The following is a 22,686-nucleotide window of genomic DNA, read 5'->3' as shown; positions in this document are numbered from 1 at the left end:
CAATACACTTTTGTACTTATTTTATATAGTCTTCCTCTTAATTATACAAGAATTCTAACAATCACAAAGTTACTTAATTAGTGCTATCAGTATCCACACAGCGGGAGAGTTTCTTCCCGTTACTTCTGGTTTAAAACAATTCATTTTAAAAAGAAGACTTCAGTATCTTGGGACAAAGTTGGTTATTTGCAAACATTTTCTCGCTTATTTAACAAGAACTGAAATGCAAAATGAAGCAAAGCAGAAAAGCATAGAAGGTTCTGTGGGAGATATTTACTAATTTATTTATATTTTTTTAGTTAGTTGTACAAAAATTCTTGTATATTCGCGTTCCCAATATGCAGTCCCTAACTTCCTTAAATTATTGTGGCCTTCCAGGTGATAAATACTGTTTTACAAAACGCACTGTGCAACAACATAATTGCTTATTTGCTCATCAGAGAGCTTGAAAAGCTCTTTCCAATAGTTCTCCAACAGACCTTCATGAGGCTCAAACACACCTCAGAAAGCCACATAAGGTCGTTTATACCCCTATGTTTTTCTCCTCAAAAAACCATATTTTCAAGAGGCTTATGCCATTTTTAGCCACCTAAGGTCATTTATAGCCCTATGTTTTTCTCCTCAAAAAACTATACTTTCAAGAGGCTTATGCCATTTTTAGTAAAGCATTTATTTTTTTCATATGCAATCCGTATTTCTGTAGTAGTCATCTTAATCTTGGTGGCACCAAAAAGCAGATGTATTAAGAACCAGATGTGATGTTAACAAATCAGACAGGAGAGAAAAGAGTTATTTTAAAAATAAATAAGTTACTGAAGTGATCCAGTAGGTAAGGGACTCTTTTATGTTCACATTGGAAGCAACGATGTGCAAAGGTCCCACTCCTCTCTGCAGGTAAGTAATGTAAGCTGAAGGTAGTACCATTTCTTAAAAAAAAGTATAATTCTTTAGAAAAACACTCAGTATCTCTCAATTTAATTTACTTTCTTTTTTTAAATTAATTTAGAGAAAAATGGAAAAGGTCTTAAATGGTTGTAAAAATATCTAGGGTTGTGAGGTTTTTTTTCCCAGAACTTTACTTATGAACTCATAAAAATCTGGGGAAAAAGATAGGTGACAGTATATGGGATGCCAGTTTAATCTGCACTTTGAATCATCCAAATGATAAGAAAACAGAATTTTCAGCTTGTCATGGTCAAGCCTCATTTATTTTCTTTGGTAAGTCATTTTTCATCACATAGTAATGAAAGATCTTTCATCTGAAGGTAAATGAAGAGTCAGCTTACTGAGTCTGCAGAGAGCCTGAAAGGAAATCAGTCCACTCTATGATTCTGTGATTCTATGATGATTCTAAATGACACATGTGCTGCATCTAATCAACACGACTACGTATGTCATACGAGTATTCCATGGCCTTCTATCTGCATGCCAAATCCTCCAGTTTCACCTACTGACAAATTCCACTGTGGAAAGGTGCCTTAAAAGCACAACAAAGCTGCAACGGAGCAATGATAAAAGGAATGGACAAGTAAATATCCATAATACAATATGTGTTTAAAATCTTAATTTCCAGGCTATTGCACTGGAATATCAGAGAGTCCAGCGTCTTTGCCTTGTAATTTACATCCTGTACATGGAGCCTTGATAAAAACTGTATTACTCTGAGATGCCACAGTTTAATTTCACTCCGCCCCTGGTGAGCTATGAGGTTATAATACTCTGTATCGTATTTCTCACCATTACAAGTTTTCATATTTGAAAAAATTATGAAGTATACATATTTTTAATTGATTCAACCTAATTCCTTCTCATCTCCAAGCAATTCTACCATGTAAAATGTAGCTTATGAGTCAGATTCAATTTAGAAATCAAACCAGAGTAACCAGATTAAATAAAACTCAATTTCTTTAAAAAATGTTTACACTATATGTTCAGTTCTAAAACTAATCTAGCAAATTGCTTCCCGGCTGCAATTCTGTATTTCATAGCTCATATCTTTATGTTTAATATGACATGATGGCAGTTTATATCAGTACCCGTTAATGTAGCATCAGATATTACGATATTGTAAACTGGGGAACATAATGTTGGGAGATGGTTATTGCAGCTGAACTTCTGAACATGATACATACGAGATCTATTTAAGACGAGGGCATTTTGATTAGAAAAACCAGCTGCACCTAATCAAATGTAAAGTGGTGACAAGGAGAAGAATGTGACCTACGGATTCTGTCTGAAGAGCTCTCGGTCCGTGCAGGAGAGCTGGACACGCTGCTGCTTCGGTGAGAGGATGGATGGCTGCCAGGTCTTCGGCCCTCTTCAAGAGAAGGAGCAGGAGAAGGGCTGTCTGGAACACGTTCCTAGACGCCACGAAAAAATAATTGGGGAAAAAAAAAAGGCAATGTTAAATCAAACCTGTGTGGTTTCCAAACACCAGTTTCCTCAGCTGAATCTCCCTCTTGAACGACCATCTCTTCTCTCCTCTGCTGAGGTGTCCAGGATTTGCAGAGGATTCTCAAAGGAAACTCAGCAATTTCAGGACGCTATATCTTATGTGTTAGCATGCAATGTGAGCACTGCTCTTACTGTCAGGCTTTTAAACTACCTTCTGGAACACTTCTAAAAATAAGGTTTTTGGTTTGCTTTTGAGGTGTTTGTTTGTTTGTTTGTTTTTTCCTCTTATGTCTGTCAGCATGCTGTTGAATTGGAAATACACATTTTGTTTACTAGCTTATAGACCTTAGCCTTATGGGATAAGGAACAATGTACTTTTGTAAATAAACAAATACTGTTGTTTTAGCTTATGCTGAATTTTACTCCACATCTCTGTTTCAAAGGGGCTTCTTGAGCAATGAGATCTTGCAGAACTTGTCTAGATCATAAGGAAAATAAAATCTCCCTACTCCTTGTAGAGTCTCCTACTCCTGAGACATTCAAAACCCTCCTGAACACATTCCTGTGTAGCCTCATCTAAGTGTTCCTGCTCCGGTGGGGGTATTGGACTAGATGATCTTCTGAGGTCCCTTCCAAGCCCTGACATTCTGTGATTCTATACCAGTAATGTGGCTGATAGTCCCAACATCTGTTTATACCATGGAGCATAAACCTGGAACAAACCACATTTTTTGGAGAAGTGTGGCCATATCACTGGCCACCTCACTACTTTAAAATGGGAAAAGCCTGGCACTGTAGCCAGGAGGAGTTACGATGAGCTTCACGATGTTCCTTGATTTTGAAAATTAGAGCATGAGGGACTGTGATGATCAAACTGCACTTCTACTGCATGAGAGCTGTCAATATGTAGCATATACATATAACTGCTATTTAAACAGAACTTTGACAGAAACAAGAAACAATGGGAGCTGAGTGCAGAATAGTTCTTTGTAGAAAATTACGTCTTTCCCTGCAGCTTTCTCTTTACTGCTAATAGCTCCCAAGGTCTATGTCATTGCTAAAATACGTGTGAGTTAGGTTGATTTGGTTGAATTGTGATAGAAGTAGATAGTTCTTATAAGGGAAATCTATTGCAGCGAGTGAAAATGTTAAACTAGGGGGGTTTTGTTGTTGTGGGGGTTTTTTAATTATTTTTTCCTTTTGATAATAGAAATCTTGACTTCTAATGAAACAAAAACAACCCAAAGCAAAAACAACAAACAACTGTACACATTCAACTCACTAAAAGCTTTCATAACGAAATAATACAATTAGTACGTGTTTAATAGTATATATGAAGTCTTGCTGCTGCAAATGCCTGAAAGGTTTCCTGAAAAGAGCATCACGTTCTTCACACCACAAACTGCTTTTGCAGCAATCATTGTTTTTCATGCAGAGTAGCTGGATGAACATTTATTTCATTGAATGCATGCCTACAAAACTTAGCAATATGACCATCTATAGCAATCAATATATTTGTTCTAAGTAAGCTTTATAATAAATATTTGCTAAACTTGAGATTCTGGTTGCAAATGGATTCAGCAAGTCTACTGACAGAGCAGGAAAAGACCTTTCAGAGTAGTGTTTCAAGACATTTAAGTGGATTCCACTTTAATAGTCCTGGGCTTTTAAGTCAAAAACATTGATGAGGATAGTTTAACTACATCATAGCTCTAGGCTTATTATGACTTTGATTGTGTTTATACGTCCATGAACCGGGTATTCAAGAGGAGGATTATAATGCAGATGTTTTCAGAATGTAGAAGAATTATTTCTTTAGATTTAGGAGGATTTAAGCATGCACAGTGCACAGATTTGGTATAAATTGGAACACGCTATATTTAATCATTCATTTAATATATAATTTCACTGTTTGGTATACAATGTATTGTTCTTAGAAGGGTTTCATTAAAATGAAATCCAGTGAGCACATAAGATTTGAATACAGAGCTGCAGAGTAAATTAATTTATTTAAACAGCTTAATTTGTTTATCCTATTTATTTATGTGCGCTTTTATAGCACGTATTATAAGATGGAGAGAGAAAAAGGAATTCACAGAACAACAAAATATAATTATTGCACAAACAAAACAGATAATGAGTTTTATTCACATATAATATGACATAGTAGACAAACTCTATGAGAAAACTATGTATACTGGCTTTATCAATTCATTCGTATATTACCCTTTAACCCCAACAAAACATGGGATTGAACTATGCAGAAATGGAAAATAAATTAATTTAATAGCCTAATTCATTTTTATATCCTTGCTTCATAATTCCACAATCAATAACACAGTCTATAGCAATTTTTTGTCTTTATCAAAACTAGTTGCAATAATAAATGGAAAGGCTACTAATAATGAATTGATATATTCTGTAGTTCTACAAAGTCATAAACTAATGGTGCTGGAATATCGATATAGGCTGACTTTCTTACTAGAGATTTTGTGTAAAAAAGATGGATTTTGTCTGTGGTAAAATATTAAACTTTACATATAGTGTTCACTGTAAAATTTTTCCAAAAAGGAAATGTGAAAAAATGCGTTCAGTAAACACCTCAGAGCTACTTTGTAGCTCCTGCAAAATGCCACTTTCGTATAAGTGAGTCTACATGACATAGCACAGAAACAGAATTTACTGTGTTATAATCCTGGCAATAGAAATAACCTAGAATACTGTCCACTGTCCAGTATTTTTCTAAACATTGTCCACTCGCAGGACAAATGCAATTCCACTTAATTAGATGTATCTCTAGAGAACATAGTGCTGGCTTGTGCTGTAATCAGTCTCATTGTTTCCCAACAAATAAATGAATAAATGAAATCTGAGTGACTGTGCAAAAACTAGGTGCGAGAAGGAAACTGTGTAGGGTTCAGTTTGAAATCAACGCATCTGAATGTGTCTAAATGCAGCTTTGACATGAGTTGGAGATCAAACTTCAGACTCCTGCATCTAGGATGCCGCATGAAGGGGCCCACCTTGGAGGTGTCTCCCATTTCAGCTAATCGAGATATAGACAATAAAGTCAATGGAGCCTCCTCCAAAACTAGATGCCTACGGCCCCATTTAGCTGCTCACATTTGAGGCATATGAGCCACTGGAGGGTTTTGAGATGTCCACACCAGGCTGACAGAGGGGACCTACAAAAGATATGCTCGCTTTCCAAGTGTCAGCAGGAAGGCAAGAAACATTATCCTTGTTCTTACTGGCTGATAAGCTGAATACCTCCCGAAAGTCTATTGACAATATTTACTAGAAAACAAGACATACAGAATTATGTATCATTTGTAAAACACAACCCTCATTAAACACATTTTTTCTCCATTTTTTGCTTTTCTATTTGTTTCTACAGGTACAAGTAAAAAGTACTGTGAACAATTTAGGGCCTATGTAGCAATTTAATACATGGGTGATCAATTTTTCAAAATTGGTAAGACTCTCAATTAGGCATCAGAACTAAGCAATGGACAACACACTTCTAAGGGTCAGATTTGGAGAACTGCTTATCTTGGCGCTTTTTACAATCTGAACCAAATCAAGAATCCTAAGCATTTAAGAATCTGACATTTAACTCCTCCGAAAATGCTCCTACAATATGTGAAACTTTCACTTTAGGGAGATACAATGTGTTTTCCTGAACTCTTACTCCTCTGTCATTACAAGTTACATGCCCTCAATACTGGGCTCACTTCATAAATAACAGAATTGTTTCTGTGACGCTGGGCATTTCTTATTATTTTGTAAAAACAAGTAAAAGATTTTAACTGTCAGAGATTTTAACTTATGAGATTGAAGTTCTCTCTAGAATTAGAAACCATTCCAATTTTGTTCCAGAATATCACATATCACTCACAACATAATACTATCTCAATCTCTCCAAGTAAAACAGAAGTGTCTTGATGTACTTATCAACATTTCTCTATAGTTTTCAAACAGCTCTTTGCATAGACGCAAAGATCATACTGTAAGATCTCATTCCAAAAGTTCCTTTTAAGTAACTACCTTTTAAGATTTATCTTAATATATCAGTTATGTTATCCACAAGACCATAAATACTTTTTTTTCCCTGTATCACATGTATTTTTTTCTTCTTACCAGGCCACAAAAGTAATTATTCAATATTAATTTCTTTTTTTGCCTCTTTTCTTTCTGCTTGGGCAGCATGTTTTTGTTGTTTGAAAAGTGCCTCATTACCAAAAGTCTTTCTCAAAAACCTACCAAAACATAAACTTGATGGATGTTTCCTGTATCACTATCCACAAGAAAAGATTTCAGGCAATATGTGCAGGATTAACCTTTCTGCTCCTAAGAATATAGATAAGAAAGTGGTATCTTCTAGATTCTCAATACCTCAGTCTTTCCACAAACACTCTTATTCTTTGCCATTCCTGTTCTTTAGTGATGAAATTCCAGAAACCTTCTGATAAAATGTGAATACGCCTAATTCCAATGGCCAACCAGTTTTGCAGACACAGCTTCATCTCCTACATGTTTCTCTCCTACAGGTATTTTCAGTCTCACCTTTTTCCTTTGTTCTAGGTTTGCTTCTCCCTAAGGCTTGGGCTTAGTCATCCTTTCATTTTAGTCACGGAATGAGCTCGAGACATACGACTATGTTCTAGAGGTGTATTGCTATTAAAACTATTCAGCTATCTTGATGCTCCTTGGTGTTGAACAAACTCTTTCAAGGACATTTGCCTTTTATGTCATTGAAGTGCAGAGGCTAAAATCACTGATTTTCAGCACCATACTTTTCAATTGTTTAGGTAACTTCATACTAGGGAAAGGGCACACACTGTTTCATACACTTTTAAGTTAAAAAAAAATGAGAGAGGCTTTTAATAAGGAACATTTTATAATATTCCAACCTTTCTGGGAAGGCACCTGGCTTCCAATCCTTTTTGTCATAAAATTATAATAATCTCTTTCACAACGACCAAAAAACCAGACTTCTTACTCCTCAGTTCCTTATGAACTATTTTGAGCTTGTGTGAGAACTATTCCAGGAATGGCTTTCTTGTAAAATGGCAGACCTATTTGACACTGTATTAGTGGAATGAGTGAAATAAATGAATCACTTTGCTATCTTTTGCATTCCATGAAAAGAGGACGTTTTGCTTTTACAGTTTCATTTTTCCTTCAGCTTTAGCCTAAAACACTATGAGACTCCAAATTAACGTTTAGTCCTAAGAATTACCAGGTGAATGGGCTAATAATTATTTCCTAGCTTCCTCAATTACTACTATAAAACGTGTGTTATCAAACTGACTGAATGTTATAAATTTTCATTTCTATTTCCTTATTTGCATAGCATCACTAACTTGCTAAAATCCTTGCTAACTTCCCACTGATGCACACATCATCCTCCTCATGTTGTTCTTATAGACATGCTTTTAATTCCAATGAAAGCTAAGAGTTCAAATGTTTCGTGTTGTCATACATTCCACTACTGTTTTAAATAGTGGATAAATTTCTTATAAGGAACATAATCCATGATATTTGCATAAGACTTCTTTTCTCTCTTTGTAAATGTCTTGAACCTATTTATCTTTTGGACCAGTTTAAGTTAATTTGATTTCCTTTTTACTTTTACCTCTGCAATTTTTCATTGATTCTACCTTGTTGTTCCCATCACAAGAATAGTGATAATTGGTAACACCAAATGTAGAAAGATATCCACATAAAATACTATGGATTTGCTTGATTTTTATTGCTCTGTTTAGTATAGAGTTATTGGGAATATCAGCAGCAGTCAAACGACAGGAATGCAAAATTTGAGACTCCCAAGTAATCCTTTAACCCAGTGAAAGCAGAGCAGTGTCCAGGGTGTTGACAGTTTGGAATCACGATGAACCAGGATCATTTCTGGAAGTGCCACAGAGCCTCACAATACAGAATTCTGCATTTCGTGGATTTTCATAAGAACGTCCTGACAACTATTTTGCACTCGTTTCTTTTTAGAGTGTATCCTTTCAATTGGATTTATAAATTATATTTTGCCTTGGCAATGTATGTTTGGACTTCTTCTAAGGCATACAAAAAAACCTCACGTGACATGCAAAAACATAGACATGCAAAAAACACCCTCTTCAAATTGAGTTAGCAATTTCTAATTGGCAACTTGGGCAGAGTTTTCAGACTTTATTATTTTTTCTTCTCTCCTCTTTTGAAAATCTAATCTTACTTGAAAAACAACCATTCAAGCCTAAGACACGGCAGTGGGAATTCACTTCTCTAAGTCAATCCAAACTGTGCGTGCAGACAAACACCAAGAATTCATCTGCCCAAATGTAGTTGTCCACAGTACAAATGTCTACACCTGAGCCAGTCACCCTGGGCTCATTTTTTACCCATACATTTATGTTTCCAAAGTACAATTCACCTCACTCTAAAGTAACTACCTAAAATAGGCCGAATGAATTATGCCCTAGAAGACAGCAAAATGAATCTCATCCATTGTACCTGGCCTCATGGACATTTGGCATCAAATTAATCTTACACCACATACATAGTTCCCTGTTACACATGTGAATATGCAAATTGCCCAACAGAAAAATTTGTACTACCTTCTCTGTGTCATGTGTTATCTCTAGATATCTATTTTACATGACATAAATTAATTCATTTGAGTGTATGGCTGCTATTAGCTTCAAACTGCACCTCAGAAACTCACGTTTTAAAACAAATAAGATGCCATATTATTAAAAAAGTACATTATTCCAAGTTACAACCTACCAGATATACAGTAACCATCCTCTAAGATCATTATAAAACATCTCTATTAAAAGTTAAAATAAATAATTTTAATTATATAGATATAACTAATTAATGAGGTGGGGCACAGTGTCCTCTAATATCAAGATGATTAAGCCATAATAAAGTAGTTGAGCTACACTTTGACCTAAGATTTTCTCATGTTAAAGGAAGAAACAGAAGTGTGCATATACATATTTATATTAACATAAATAAATAAATAAAAGTTACTTTGACTAACCTGGACATTCTCTCTGTTATGTGTAAGTTCATACAAATAGTTTTAAGATATTATATATTCTACAGTTACGATAAAAAGAAAATTAAAAAATTAATTTGTTTTATAATAGACTTCTAACCTTTTAGGTATATCAAATTTCATCTTTGCTTTGACACTATGTAAAAATTTATGTTTTAGGAGCAGATAAATAGTCTTTTTTATTCTAGAATATTTATTGTAATTCTCTTTCCTATTAAAATGTTTTGTATTAAATCGAATTTCTCCTTATACAAAGAAGAAAATGATTTTACTTCATATATCAGATAATGAGGAAATGAAAGTAGCTTCACTCTTCATGCACTTGTGTGTAGTGTTATTTTTCCACGCATTCAAGAAAATCACTGTAAAGTAATGTCAAAGTTTCTGTTTTGAATGAACAAATGTCTGTAGAAATAACAGGTTACCTGAAAAGTCAGGCGTTTTTCAGGTTATGTGTCCAAAAAAGGCATTTCTGCCAATTTGTGATAGAAGTTCTCATTCCCTTTCAGTAAAATGAGTATAGCACAGCCAGCTTCCTAGGGCTGGTACGAACACGTATCCACCACTGTTTGAATAATCTGTAAGGCACAGAAGTGTCCATAGAACACTTTTGCATTCAACACAGGATTCAGATAACATAAGTTAAATAAGCTGGGCAAGACTTAAAAAGAAATCAAGCAAGATTTAAAAAGAAATCAAATACGGAATAACTAAGCATTTACTGAATGAGGTAGGAGTTTCATGGTAAGATACAACATATGATGGTGAAATTAAAATTGCACCGTACTATATGGATTGAATGCTGACATATTAAGGTTGCAGGGGCATTCTGGTATTAGTCCGATGTCTTTTGAAATTCAGTGACAGTCCTGTAACACAGGCTTTGGATTTAATTTTACTCAATGAGTGAAGGCATCTAAAGATTGTACAGTAACATCTGATTCTGGTAGTGTTCTCAGGTTTATAGTACAGAAAAATTTTCCTTTGTTGTAATAGCAGCAAAGTGGAAGGGTTTTCTATCTAGGATTTCTAATTGTACTTTCAAGGTTATTCCTATGGCTCCTGTCTCTACAGGAGAGTATGCCAACAACTTTTGAAAAATAATTTATCTAATCTATAAAAAAATTAATAACTTCCGTAACTGGCAAATAAGTTATTAGTAAACTCTTCTACACTGGAACATCTTATGGTGGTCAATATCTTTTGGTATTAAAAGTCTGCACTAAACTCAAAGCTGCTCACATAGCAGTTACGGAAGACTTAAGTTGAAGATTCTACAGTCCCTTTATTTGTTGCCCACTTACTCCATCAACTTGCTCATTTTACTCTCAGAGTTTGTTTCCTTTCAGGTCCACACTCTGAACATGCTCACCACCACTCTGACATGAGACATTTAGATGTGCTCTGTTCCACCATTTCTGTATGGCAGTGCCATATTTCTCCTCTTTGTTTACTATTTGGACTTTCTCGCAATGACTATAGGCAAAAAAATATAGGAACATTAAATAGCATCAGTAAGAACACACACATATTTCCCATTAAAAAATGAAGAAGTGAATGAACATTAAAATAAAATTTAATGTCAGAATAGGCCTATAAACTCAGTTACTTCAAAAAAAATTGTCAGCAGCTACCTTAGTTAAATAAATTAACAGTAAATCTCTTCTACTCGATAACAGGAAGATGTAACCATATAGACAAGTATAATGCAACCAGTGCTGTGATATATTTAGAGAATTAGCAAAATTTAGTCTCATGTATTTAATATGCAGTGGGAAACTACTGCGTCACTGGTCACTTTTCCAGCTGGAGGTATTTGTTTCTTCTGCTTTATTCTTAATTCTTTCTATAAGTATTATTAACATCATATGGATACAGTGCATATTTTTCATTCTGGCATGCTGCTCTCTTCTAACTTCTACAATGTCGAATTATTTCAAGTTGCTATTAATATGAAGTATGTCCTTTATATTTTTGTGTATCTCTCTACTGAGGGGAAAAAAAAAATGATGTAATGAAACTGCTAACAAGCTGAGCCTTTGAAACCATGGGCAGGTGATGAAAGCCACCTCATGTCTAAAGCATCCCCAGGTCACAGCTGTCACACTCACTGCAATTCATTGCTGTCACAATCTGCTGTCCCTGCTTGTTGTTGCTCTCCTCTTATTCATCCAACTCATATATCTAAACATTCCATTACAAAAAGACATCTAATGTTTGTCTCATGTTCAAAAGGGCACAACACTCTTCTGAAATATAATTCTGAAGATTTTAGAGCTCAGAGTTCACTGCCAAATCTAAAGTGTTGCTTTGAAAGGCTTCCCTTGTAATTTTGTCTTTGTCTCATCTCCTGAACATAGCAGGATAAAATGTTTGGTTAGTACATGATCTCAGCTTTATTCCAACTTCTTATCACAAAGAAATGAAATATTGCCCAGTAATAGAAAGGCATTTGAAGCTTTGTGAGTTTAAAGATAACAGCGCTAACTGTGAATTCAGTGAATTGGAAGGAAAGGTCAGCAAGTCATCTACCGTGGCACTGTTGACAAAGGCAGTTCTTCTGTCCAGTGAACCAGATTGTTTATAATCTGAAGACTCCGACTTTCTAAGACTTAATTTTGTTCTTTGTTACTTAATTAGATAAGGTTTCTACTATTTATTTTCAGAGTCGAAATTTCTCATAGGTCTCCTAACTTTGAAGCAGAGTTTATACTTGTAAACATCTTGTACTCTAATCTCAACCTATGCTGTCATTTCAGGTTACAATGATGAACTCCAAGATGAGCAATTCACAAACTTTTCAAATCAGCTTCTGGAAACTTTAAGTAAAAGTAGGGTTAAAAGTAGGTTAAAAAATGAGCCAGAAGATAATGAAAACAAACCCAAAAAGTCTAAAAACATAGCAAGAAAGGAAGATAGGATTCTAATAACAAACAGTTTAGTGAAACAGAGCAACTGCACTATTTATCCATCCCTGTAAAAATAAAGAAAAGGAGGTTTGACCTCCTCACTTACTTCTATTCTCTAAGATATTTATTTTGATTGTAGTATAAGTTATTATTCATAATCTTTACATTGCCAGAGCAAGGTTCAAAAATTATGCTGATTAGAGAGTTTCCTGCTCAACTGCTCAGTGCATATAATTCAATGGACACTAAAATCACAGTCTCTGACTATGCCTAGTGAGAAAAAGGTAAATCGGCAGTGACGTTATGTCCATGCTTATGGAAAGAAAATCCCCCTAACAATGTCCTCATGCTTTTACCTTGCTGGGGTTTAGGTTTAAATTCTGTTCAGTATTTAAAAATAGGAACCTAATTACTTGGCCGTGCTATCGCTGTCTACATGATCATATTCATCTGCCACAGACAAAACCAGAAGACATAAATCTAGACATACACTGTAACACAAAGGGACTAGAGGAAAGAGTACTAAAGTCCTGTAAGAGAATATTCCTGACCCCTTACAGTATTGTTGAAATAACTATGTGCAGCAAGATCTGACATTTAGAAGTGAGTTTTGGATGTCAGATTAACACTTTTATTTACGTATGTACCTGTAGTACAAATGTCTTGTGACCAATACATTACAGGCCAGGACCAAAGAAAACGTGGCAGCACTTAGGTGGTACCTCCATCAAGTTCTGCTTAAATGTCCCAAACTCTAACTTAATCGTGCAAACTTTCAAAAATATATATTTCACGCTCGAGTGAGCACAATTTTCTATATGGAACTTAGGTTAATTTGGCTACTTAAAAACACTTCATTGTAAATCCATATCTTTTTAATTCATGGTTATGTGCAAACGTGATGAGAACACAAAATCTGGTTTGTTAAATACCTTGCAGAAGATGTTATGCCAAGATCTGCACAAAAGTTGGCAGCTATGATGAAGTTTTTATTAGCATGAATATGGGATAGTTCAAATTTCAGAAATGACAGAGATAAATAGTGGAGATTATTAACACAAACAAATGCTTAAATAAGCAAGATTTTGAAAAATGATTTTCCAGTTACAAAGTGCTGCTAAATGTTTCAAACAGAGAACGAAAATTGCTAGGTACTTTCAAAATCTTCACTTAGACTATAATGAAACTACCATTCCAACTAGATGAACTACAAGAATGAACTTGTTAAGAAGTTAAGAAACTCTGGGATAAGGAAAATTTTATGATATGATCCTGCCTGTGGTAAAAATAATATACATAGTTACATGATGACAGAGTCTCCCTTTCACAGTCCAATACTTTTAAACCTGCTAGAGGGGTTTAGATCAGATGAGCCAGAAGTACTTCTTAGTTGGGTGCTTTCTGGGTCCAGCAAAGTTCCCATAATGGAGTGAGATATGTGAATACACCACGACCTACTTTCCACAAAAAGAAACGGTTTTTGCACACCTTAGGAGCTACGCTGTACTACAAATGTACTTGATTTTGGTGACTGGAGACAAAGATCACAAAGAGGTCACATTGGGGTACGTGCCCATAGACATATTTAAGTGTCAGCCACAGTAACTTAGGTAACTTTAATAGCTAGAACTAGCTTGTAAAGCAACTCCACAAGCTAGAAATCAGCTTGTCAAAGTTTAGGAAGAGAAAGTTACCAATGCTCGTGAAGGTCGTATTTTGTACTCTTACATATGAAATCAAGTGGCTCACAGAAAACAAAACGAGAGAAAATAGTAAGAAAATAGTGAAAACGAAGTTTTGTTGCCACAGTATTTCACGCTTTCTGAGTGTTGTTTAGAATGTGCTCAATCCCAATCTTCATTTTTTAGATACTTTTGTAAATACTAGTGGTGACTGTTCCAATTAAGAAAATAAATTTAGAATTAAATACAACGTCATATGTGATGCTGAAAACTTTAGTATCATGCAACTCTTACTAAATTCTGGTCACGTGAAAACAGAAAAACAAAGATGCAAAAATCACTGTGTAATTGAACAGTTAGCAGCCGAGTATTTGTATTCCCAATATATGGGCAAGATGGACATTAAAGGTGGAATCCAGCCTGGCTGACATAGCACCTAAAGAAACAATTTCCAAACCAATCTTTTAAGTCTCCGTATCATCAAAGGTGAGAAAGGGATGACACTGAAGGTCTCCAAAGGAGATCCTACATTTGAAACTGCAGATACTTAAATTAGATCACCAGACCATATTCTTCTAGATCCCTAGCAACATAGAGTTGTTGACTTTTAACTGAATTGTTCTTTAGGATTCTGGGCTTGTTAGCTTAAAGAGGTGAGGAGCCCAAGTATGTTGCATATATCAATAAAGTCAGACCTCTTCACTCTGCCTAAATCATCACGAATTTCAAAACTTTTGTGGCTCTTGATTTGAATGTCCACAAGATTTTAAGTTCACTCATTTTTTTGTCATGGGAATTGCATTAATGGACAGGTTTTCAAGGTAGCCCTAAAATATCAAATACCCTTGTGCCTTCGCATGTCTATTTCTAGTATACAAATATTACATAAAAGTACAAAACTTTTTGTACTTTCTTTATCTCACAAATAAGAACTAAAGAAGGATAACAGGTACAATGTAGATACCTGAATAAATGCCAAATCAAATTATAAATATCTAGTGGTAAGGGAGAAATGCCTTTATAATGAAAACAGATCATCTTCAGTCAGAAGAAGACTCCATGCCTCTGTTAAGTACCTCTGTAACCAGTTTAGTTGAGTTACAGGCTGCAAACAAAAATGGGTAGACAACTTCAGATATCAGATATTTGGAGATAACTCTACAATACTACAGTTCTGGCCTGCAGATCACTGGGCCTGTTCTGTGCAGTTTCATACCATTTTGTTCCAGGATTTGGCAATTTAGGTTCTGCAGAGGCAAAGTAGCAAGCCTTTCAGCCTTCTTTAGATAATTTCAGTTCAAATGCTTAGATTTAAAAGTTGGAAGAACAGTCCCTTCTAATTTAAGAAAGGAATAATTTCTTCCTTGATATCCTGAGGAATATTGCCGCTAGATTACAGAATATGAAATACAAAAAATCAGAAAACTGTGTATTCTGTATCAAAATGTTTCAACTTGAGCATTGTCTTAATAGAAATTTACGGGGGGGAGAGAACTCAGAAGAAGCTAACACTGGCCACCAGCAGCCTACTGTGTTACCAGAGCTACAACAGCTTCTTGTATATATTGACTTTATGACTTACCTTAAAACATCTGACACTCACCCACTCTTATCATTCTACTATAATTGTGATAGAAGATTTACATATTTTCATATATATGTATACAGTTACCTTGATAACAGATGTCTCGACTCTGGATGGAGGACTCTGCACTTGTGCTGCTGCCGCCATGTTGGCGATGGTACTAAGGTGATTCATCTGGCTCATTGCCATGGTGACAGATGCTGGAGGTAGGCTCACGGGAATTAACGGGTGGGGCATCATCATAAAAGGAAGTTCCAACCCTGGTGGGGATTAAAAAAGAAAAAAAAAAAGAAATACGTTTATGCATTTTTTTAAAACATTGTCTTTTTTTCCTCCTGATGGACCATATTCAAGTGATGGGTGACAAGATGGTTGACATTGCAGGACAAAGCAGCTGTGTGTCAGTTCTCTTCTGGGATATGCATGGGTAAATCATTAGCAACCATGGAGGGTTTCTAGCCACAAGGAGAGGCTATTAGACCTCTTAGTTTGTTCATATCAGTGTAATGTATGGTATCATTGCTAAATAATGGCTGTTTATTATCTTTTGTAATATCTGCTGTAAGGTGCTTTAGTAATGCATTATTAGGCCACTGATGCACAGGTTAGCAGTTATTTTGAGTGTCATTTTTATTGCATATGTATTTGTTCTTTACAGTCTCCACTTTCCCTGCTTAATACTTTACAGGAAGTATTCCAGCATTCCCCACATCTTTTATTTTTCATACCCTATTTATATAAAACACAAAATTAAGACAGGAATTGGAAAACTGCTGATGTTAGTGCTGAAAGATGTCAACCCGTACCATTTGGCAGAAGGTGGTTCTGTTGCAGAGGGTTGAGAGGATGGCTAACTGGAACATTATGCTGTCCAGGCAAGTTGGGGTGGTTAACAGAGGCCTGTGATCCTTGGGTTGGGGGAGACTGAAGTTTTTCTTTATCCCAAGAACCATCACTGCTGCCTGTGGGGAATGAATATGTATTATTTGGATGAAGGAAGACTCCAAATTTTCAGTGTCTGAATTTGCAGTCAAGGTCAGCCATCTAACCTTTTTTGCAAGTGATTTTTATTTTTTTTTAATATATAGGTTGGCCTCTGAAAAAGATACATATAGATAACTTTTTTAAAGTTAAGACTTAGAACACAAACCTAAAAGTATTATAGCTGTGCTCAGTTACAAGAAGTTTGTGTTTGATGCATAATTTTACATACTTTCGTCATTCTTAGCAAGCAAAACTATATACGGCATTTGCTTTATACATAAGAGAATATTTTTGCCTGTAAAATGTCTAAAAAAAGAATATTGCCTGTTATGCCAATTAAAATTTAAACTACCTTAATTTCTTCTTGTATTTGTGAATAAATAAACATTACATGAAGTAACTAAAAATTTAATTTATTGAGGGCACCAACATGCATGTATATGTGCTTGGCTGATGATTCTATTTTGTATATTCAATTTTTATTTCATATTCTTAATTAATAATTAAAATGTGAGGGATTATTAAGCAATTCCTGCAGTCTTCTGGATGGGGAATGAACTAACAGCAAGGAAGAATGTGAACAATTAAGTGTTGAGATGAGCAGTAATTCAGATATTTCAGAAATACCCTTTTTCACTATTGCAGACCTCCTCATAAAAAGTATCCACAGAATTAAACAGAAGAATGCAATTAAAGGACAGTACTAAAAATTCATATAACATTATTAATTTGTACATTTAAAATCTTCCAATCTGGTAACTTAGATTATTCATGGGGCATATTTATGTATAATGCTGAGATTGAATATATGTATGCTTATGCATACAAAGTAATCTATACACTCATTGTATGAGTTTACCATATACAATCAATAAACAACGCTTGCATATATTAATAAATATGTATATGTGCATGCATTCTCAGCAGTATTAATATACACATCAGCAATATACCATTGCTTCCTTTTTCATATAGGGTACAATTTCACCCTCCTGACTTTGAAAGGTTCTACTATTTTCATAAGAACTTCTCTTGATAAGGACTTTAGGATAATGTAAGACAAGACCTATTTACTCTATACTCAATTTTTATTTAGTATTAGGGATTACCATGAAGTGCATATTTCTAAATGTTCTTCTATATACATCTTATTACTTAATGAACAACAAGGCCTAAAAAACAACATAACTAATACCACCTCCTCCTTAATTCAGTAGAAACAGTATTAGCACATTAGTCTTGACATTTCTTAACATCGTTTTCGTGGGTTGACAAAAGCACAAAAGTTGGTAGAATTCCAATTTAATTTCTCTAGATCTATTAAAAACCTGACTGTAAAAGCTGTACAACATAGTTTATAATGAAAAATACTCCATTATTGCCATGATTTTCTTTCCCTAGTTACTTCATGAAGACAGTTAAGGCTCAATATAAATTCTAACTCATTAGCTCAATACTGTCTCAGTCCCAGTATAAATTGTTCAGAAGCAGGTAATGAAAATTCAGTCCAAACTCTCTCGCAATCAAACAAAGCAATTTTATGAAACAATGAAAAGAATCAATTATATGAGATACTTTTATTATTTTACAAGAAATTGTCATAACCTTTATGCAGTGTACATAGCTAAGCTGGTTAATACCTGATCTGAATCTCATCACCTCTGAGAAGTGAACGTGTTTTCTTGTATTTAAGAGCTCAGAGACTCTTAATAAAACATGAACTGACTTTCAAACACATATGTAATTGAAGGAGATAAACCTGAGCTGGAAAAATATTTTTTTATTAGTTTTCTTTTCTCCAATTTTCTGCTTTTTGCCACTGTGACATATACTTCTCACAGTAGAGCCACAGAGATGATTAAGGGAGCGGAGCATCTCCCATATGAGGAAAGGCTGGGGGAGCTGTGTCTCTTTAGCTTGGAGAAGACTGAGGGGTGACCTTATTCATGTTTATAAATACATAAAGACGGAGTGTCACGAGGATGGAGCCAGGTTCTTCTCGGTGACAATGAATGATAGGACAAGTGGCAATGGATACAAACTGGAATACAGGAGGTTTCATTTAAATTTGAGAAGAAATTTCTTCACGGTGAGGGTGACAGAACACTGGAACAGGCTGCCCGGCAAGGTTGTGGAGTCTCCTTCTCTGGAGACATTCAGGACCTGCCTGGACACATTCTTGTTTAACCTCATCTGGGTGTTCCTGCTCCGGCAGGGGGACTGGACTAGACGGTCTTTCAAGGTCTCTTCCAATCCCTAACATTCTGTGATTCTGTGTGACTCACTTATATCCTTCCATTAAGAAATATGACCATGGAAATGAGAGTTAAAAACAAAAAGTGAGTTTATCTTATTTAATTTTAGCCAAAACGTAGGTGTTGATGCAGATTCAACATAGGAAAACAGGTAGTTCCAAATGGTCATTGAGCCCATCTTAGTGCATGTGTCCATAGATTAATAAAGTACTTAGAGCTCCATTAAAACACAACCTTGTGAAACCCTAAGCAGGAACATGCTCAATCTTAATTTTTTGCTTCTGTTAAGAAAAGTTGATGACAAAACTTCGTTCTGGCAGGCCTGGCAGTGGAGCACATGCTGCTTTGTCCATCTTGGGTTTTTTATAGGTTTTGTTTCGGTTTTTTGTTTTTGTTTGTTTGTTTGTTGTGTGTTTTGTTTGTTTTTACCTACAAACTCTCCTGTCTTCACCATTAACTGAAAATTTGGTTTGGGACATTTATTTTGTCTTCTTTATAAAAAAACTGAGATAGAAAAAGCTATGTTTGTAAAATGTATTTTATACTTGGGGTAAAATTCTCTAATATACATGTAAAGTTATAATATTCTTAACAAGGTCATCATTTGATAAATCCTTTAAGCTTATTGCTTTATACTTCTCCATCAAAACACTATGACATCCATATGTCATATATGTAAAGGAATACATAGAATGCACAAATATGTATTAGTAATTATATGACTATTTATTAGTATTATAGACAAGGAAGCTTTTTTGCATTTTATAGGGCAGTTGAATTCCCAGTAACAAAGTATTTTCCCTGTTTATTAGCAAGATCTGCTACACTACAGTTAATTTCCTGTTACATGCTGATGTTCGATATGGAGATGGAGTCGATTCTGCTGTGACCCTTCCTAACCTGGTCACAGAATTTTGTACGGTCACTCATAGTCTCCCAATTATGGCACCGCTTACATGCCTCAGAAGTTAGAGCTCTTCTAAATCAGCACTCCCTTCTGCCTCAAAATTATGCTGTCTATTGTTTCAGAGTGATATCAAACCCAATAATAAATTGGAAGAGAGAAGACAAGCTTCAGAAAGCGAAGTTATCGAGGCTAGCATTTAGTCAGTGACAGATTCTTTAATACTTGTAGTCTGGCATTGTCTGTCAAGATTTGTTTACAACTAAAATGATTCATAGACAGAATCCAATCCATAACATTAGAAACCACTTTCAAACTACAGGCTGTTGCACTCCTGAACACTTTAAGTGGACAGACACAGATACAAATAGCCTTGGCCATTTGCTGTGTTTTTCTTACGTTAGTTAAGCGGAACAATTTTCCTCTTAGAGGAAACAGTTATTTTCATTAATGTCAAAGCGAAAATAAGTGTTATTCCTTAGACACTACTCACCGTCTGCACACATAAGTGCTAGCTACCAGTTCTGTCACTTTTTACATTTGATTATGATTTAATGCATACAGTGGTTTCGAAGAGTATTAAAAAATCTGTTGCCTTCGTCCTCTTCACTTGTTGCCCTGCTGGAAGCTTATGTTTTTCCAGTTCCCATCAGTGGTTGTCAAGTCTTTGTAATAGGATTAAAAGCTTGGACACCTGATATCCCTGGGTGCTGCAGTTCACCCTCATAAAAGCTGTTTGCTTTAAATTGAGAGAAAATCAGTTTTTAGTGGCATAATTAATTAAATTATGCAAAGTGTTCCAGATTCAGCATAACACTTTCTGAAGCAGCAATTGGAAGCTCTACATTGCATTCAAACAGCATTTCAATTGATGCTGCACCAGGCTGACCATAGAGTAGCATTTTCAAGGCTTTCAAGCACAAGGGATCCAATTTTGAGATGCAGATGCTTAATGTTGAGTGCTCAAACCTCATATATATGCACTTGAATAAGCAATTTGTTAGCCAACTACATATTTCATGTGCGATAGTGATGATATGAGCACTCAAAAATTGGAAATTGGAGTTCCAAATGTAAGTACACCCATTTAAAAACTGAGTTCAGCTTGTCTCACATTTACTCATCATGGACAACCTGATGGAACCAAAACAACAATATATTTTGATAATTTAAAATGTGGACTACAGAATTCAGTGTCTTCCCCATCAGCAACACTTCAGCACATGTTTTCCATAATGTACCTTCTCCCATGATCAGCGGTTACACAACAAACCATTATTTGTACACTGGTGTGCGTCTGTAAAAGCCTGATGCCTGGATTATTTGTATTCATTAGTAGCACAATTAGGTAGCTTGGGATGGTAAAAATAAATGAAAACCATTCTGGACTGGAAGGTAATGCAGATAAGAAGAAGAAAATGAAGCAGAAAAGTAGACCATACAATGTCAGCCTCGCAAACAAACTCTGATCTGAACATATCAGATTCATTTTTTACAGTCACATCTTACTCATTTTCTTTTCTCATTCTGTCCCCAGTGCAACTCAACTTGCCTAAATTTAGGTCCCTACAACGTGAGCGGAGCAGTTTAGTTCCCATGAGAGTCAACAGGGACCTGCCCAAGAGGCTGTGGAGAACTATGGAGCTCCTTCTGTGAGAGACAGACCCATCTTGTGGCAGCTGAATCTGCATCTCCTGGTTCCATGGACCACAGCGACACCTCTCCCAGACACAAACGCATGAACACACATCACCTCAGATGGCCCAAATAATCTGAGACATGTCTTACAGGGTTGGTGAGTACAACACAGCACCTTTGGGAGATGTCATGGCCATCTGGAGATGGAGATCAGGCAGGATTCTTGAGGGTATCTCAGGTAGTAGCACATTCTTATTTCTAGGCAACTAAACCAAACTTTCTGGTATTATAGGTGGATTTTAGAAATTAAAATTAGTCAATGTGCCAGTCCCACAGGTCTTCCCCTTCCCTTCATGTCGATAACTTGGATATTGTATGGCATCCCAGAGAACAAGCTTGCCTTTAGGCGAGTGAATCCCAGCCTTGGCTCAGGAATGGCTTCATGTAACATTACATACACAAGCAAAATCACATGTCAAAAACACAAGAAAGAGCCTGAGCTTCTACTAACAACTCAAATCACCAATTTTTCTTTTTCTTTTCATGTACTACTGATCTTCTTTCACTCCCCTAATCTTGCCGTTATCTTCTGTGTTTGCTGAAACAATTTGTCTCTCAGCAACAATTACCAAACAAAGCATCAGTATCAGCTGTGGTGGCTCATTTTTCTGAAGTGGACTATTCACTATCTAGGCTATTTATGTCCAATGGAAAATATGCATAATCAGTGTGCTAAAAGTTGGTAATCTCAGCATCCTGACAGTGAGGAGACCTCTTCATAAAACTGTCTAAATCAAATCCTGTTGCTTTAGACTTTGAATTGCTATAAATTCGCAATTCCATTTTTGTATAATTCAACCCCTGAAATCAGCCATACGTACAATACATGAAAGTTGTAAGACTGTACAGAGGACAGACATCTATAGATAAAGGCACTTTTGTGAGACTTCTGTGTTACTGCTGTACCATTAAAAGCAAAAAAAAGACCTTTGCCATATGTAAACAGTATCTGTCTCAGATTATTGATACTTGAAAAACAAAGTATTACTACCTCTTCTGAGATCACAAAGTACTGTGACATAGGAAAATAATAAGTTTCCCAAGATATCTCTGGAACACTTTGTACTCTGCCCTACATAAGCATTTTTAATTTTTTTTTCCTCCTCACAAAGCATTGCCTTGTTATTTTATGGTTATATAATCATGCTTATACTCTTAAATAGACCATGAGAAATGTGGCCTGATAATTGAAGGTTTTCTATAATTTTCTCTAACATA

The 22,686-nt window shown here is 35.5% G+C and overlaps 1 protein-coding gene across 4 annotated transcripts in view; it reads right to left on the bottom strand.

Moving 5' to 3' along the window:
• The window catches only part of DACH1 (dachshund family transcription factor 1), a gene marked incomplete at both ends in the record, with an annotated part of 361,904 nt that overhangs the window by 102,028 nt on the left and 237,190 nt on the right, over nucleotides 1-22,686 (bottom strand). The window contains 3 exons of one of the 4 annotated variants that reach the window (XM_080362842.1): nucleotides 2,225-2,360; nucleotides 15,715-15,887; nucleotides 16,434-16,589. The exons of 2 other annotated variants lie outside the window; for them this stretch is intronic. In XM_080362842.1, coding sequence (XP_080218968.1) covers nucleotides 2,225-2,360; nucleotides 15,715-15,887; nucleotides 16,434-16,589 — 465 coding nt within the window. The remainder of the gene's footprint in view (nucleotides 1-2,224; nucleotides 2,361-15,714; nucleotides 15,888-16,433; nucleotides 16,590-22,686) is intronic. One more of the 4 variants, XM_080362843.1, reaches the window with a different exon arrangement.

The sequence above is a fragment of the Nesoenas mayeri genome (assembly GCF_963082525.1).
Source record: "Nesoenas mayeri genome assembly, chromosome: 1".
NCBI lineage: Eukaryota > Metazoa > Chordata > Aves > Columbiformes > Columbidae > Nesoenas > Nesoenas mayeri.
The sequence above is the reverse complement of the archived record's forward strand: the minus strand, read 5'-3'. Positions and strand labels throughout refer to the sequence as shown.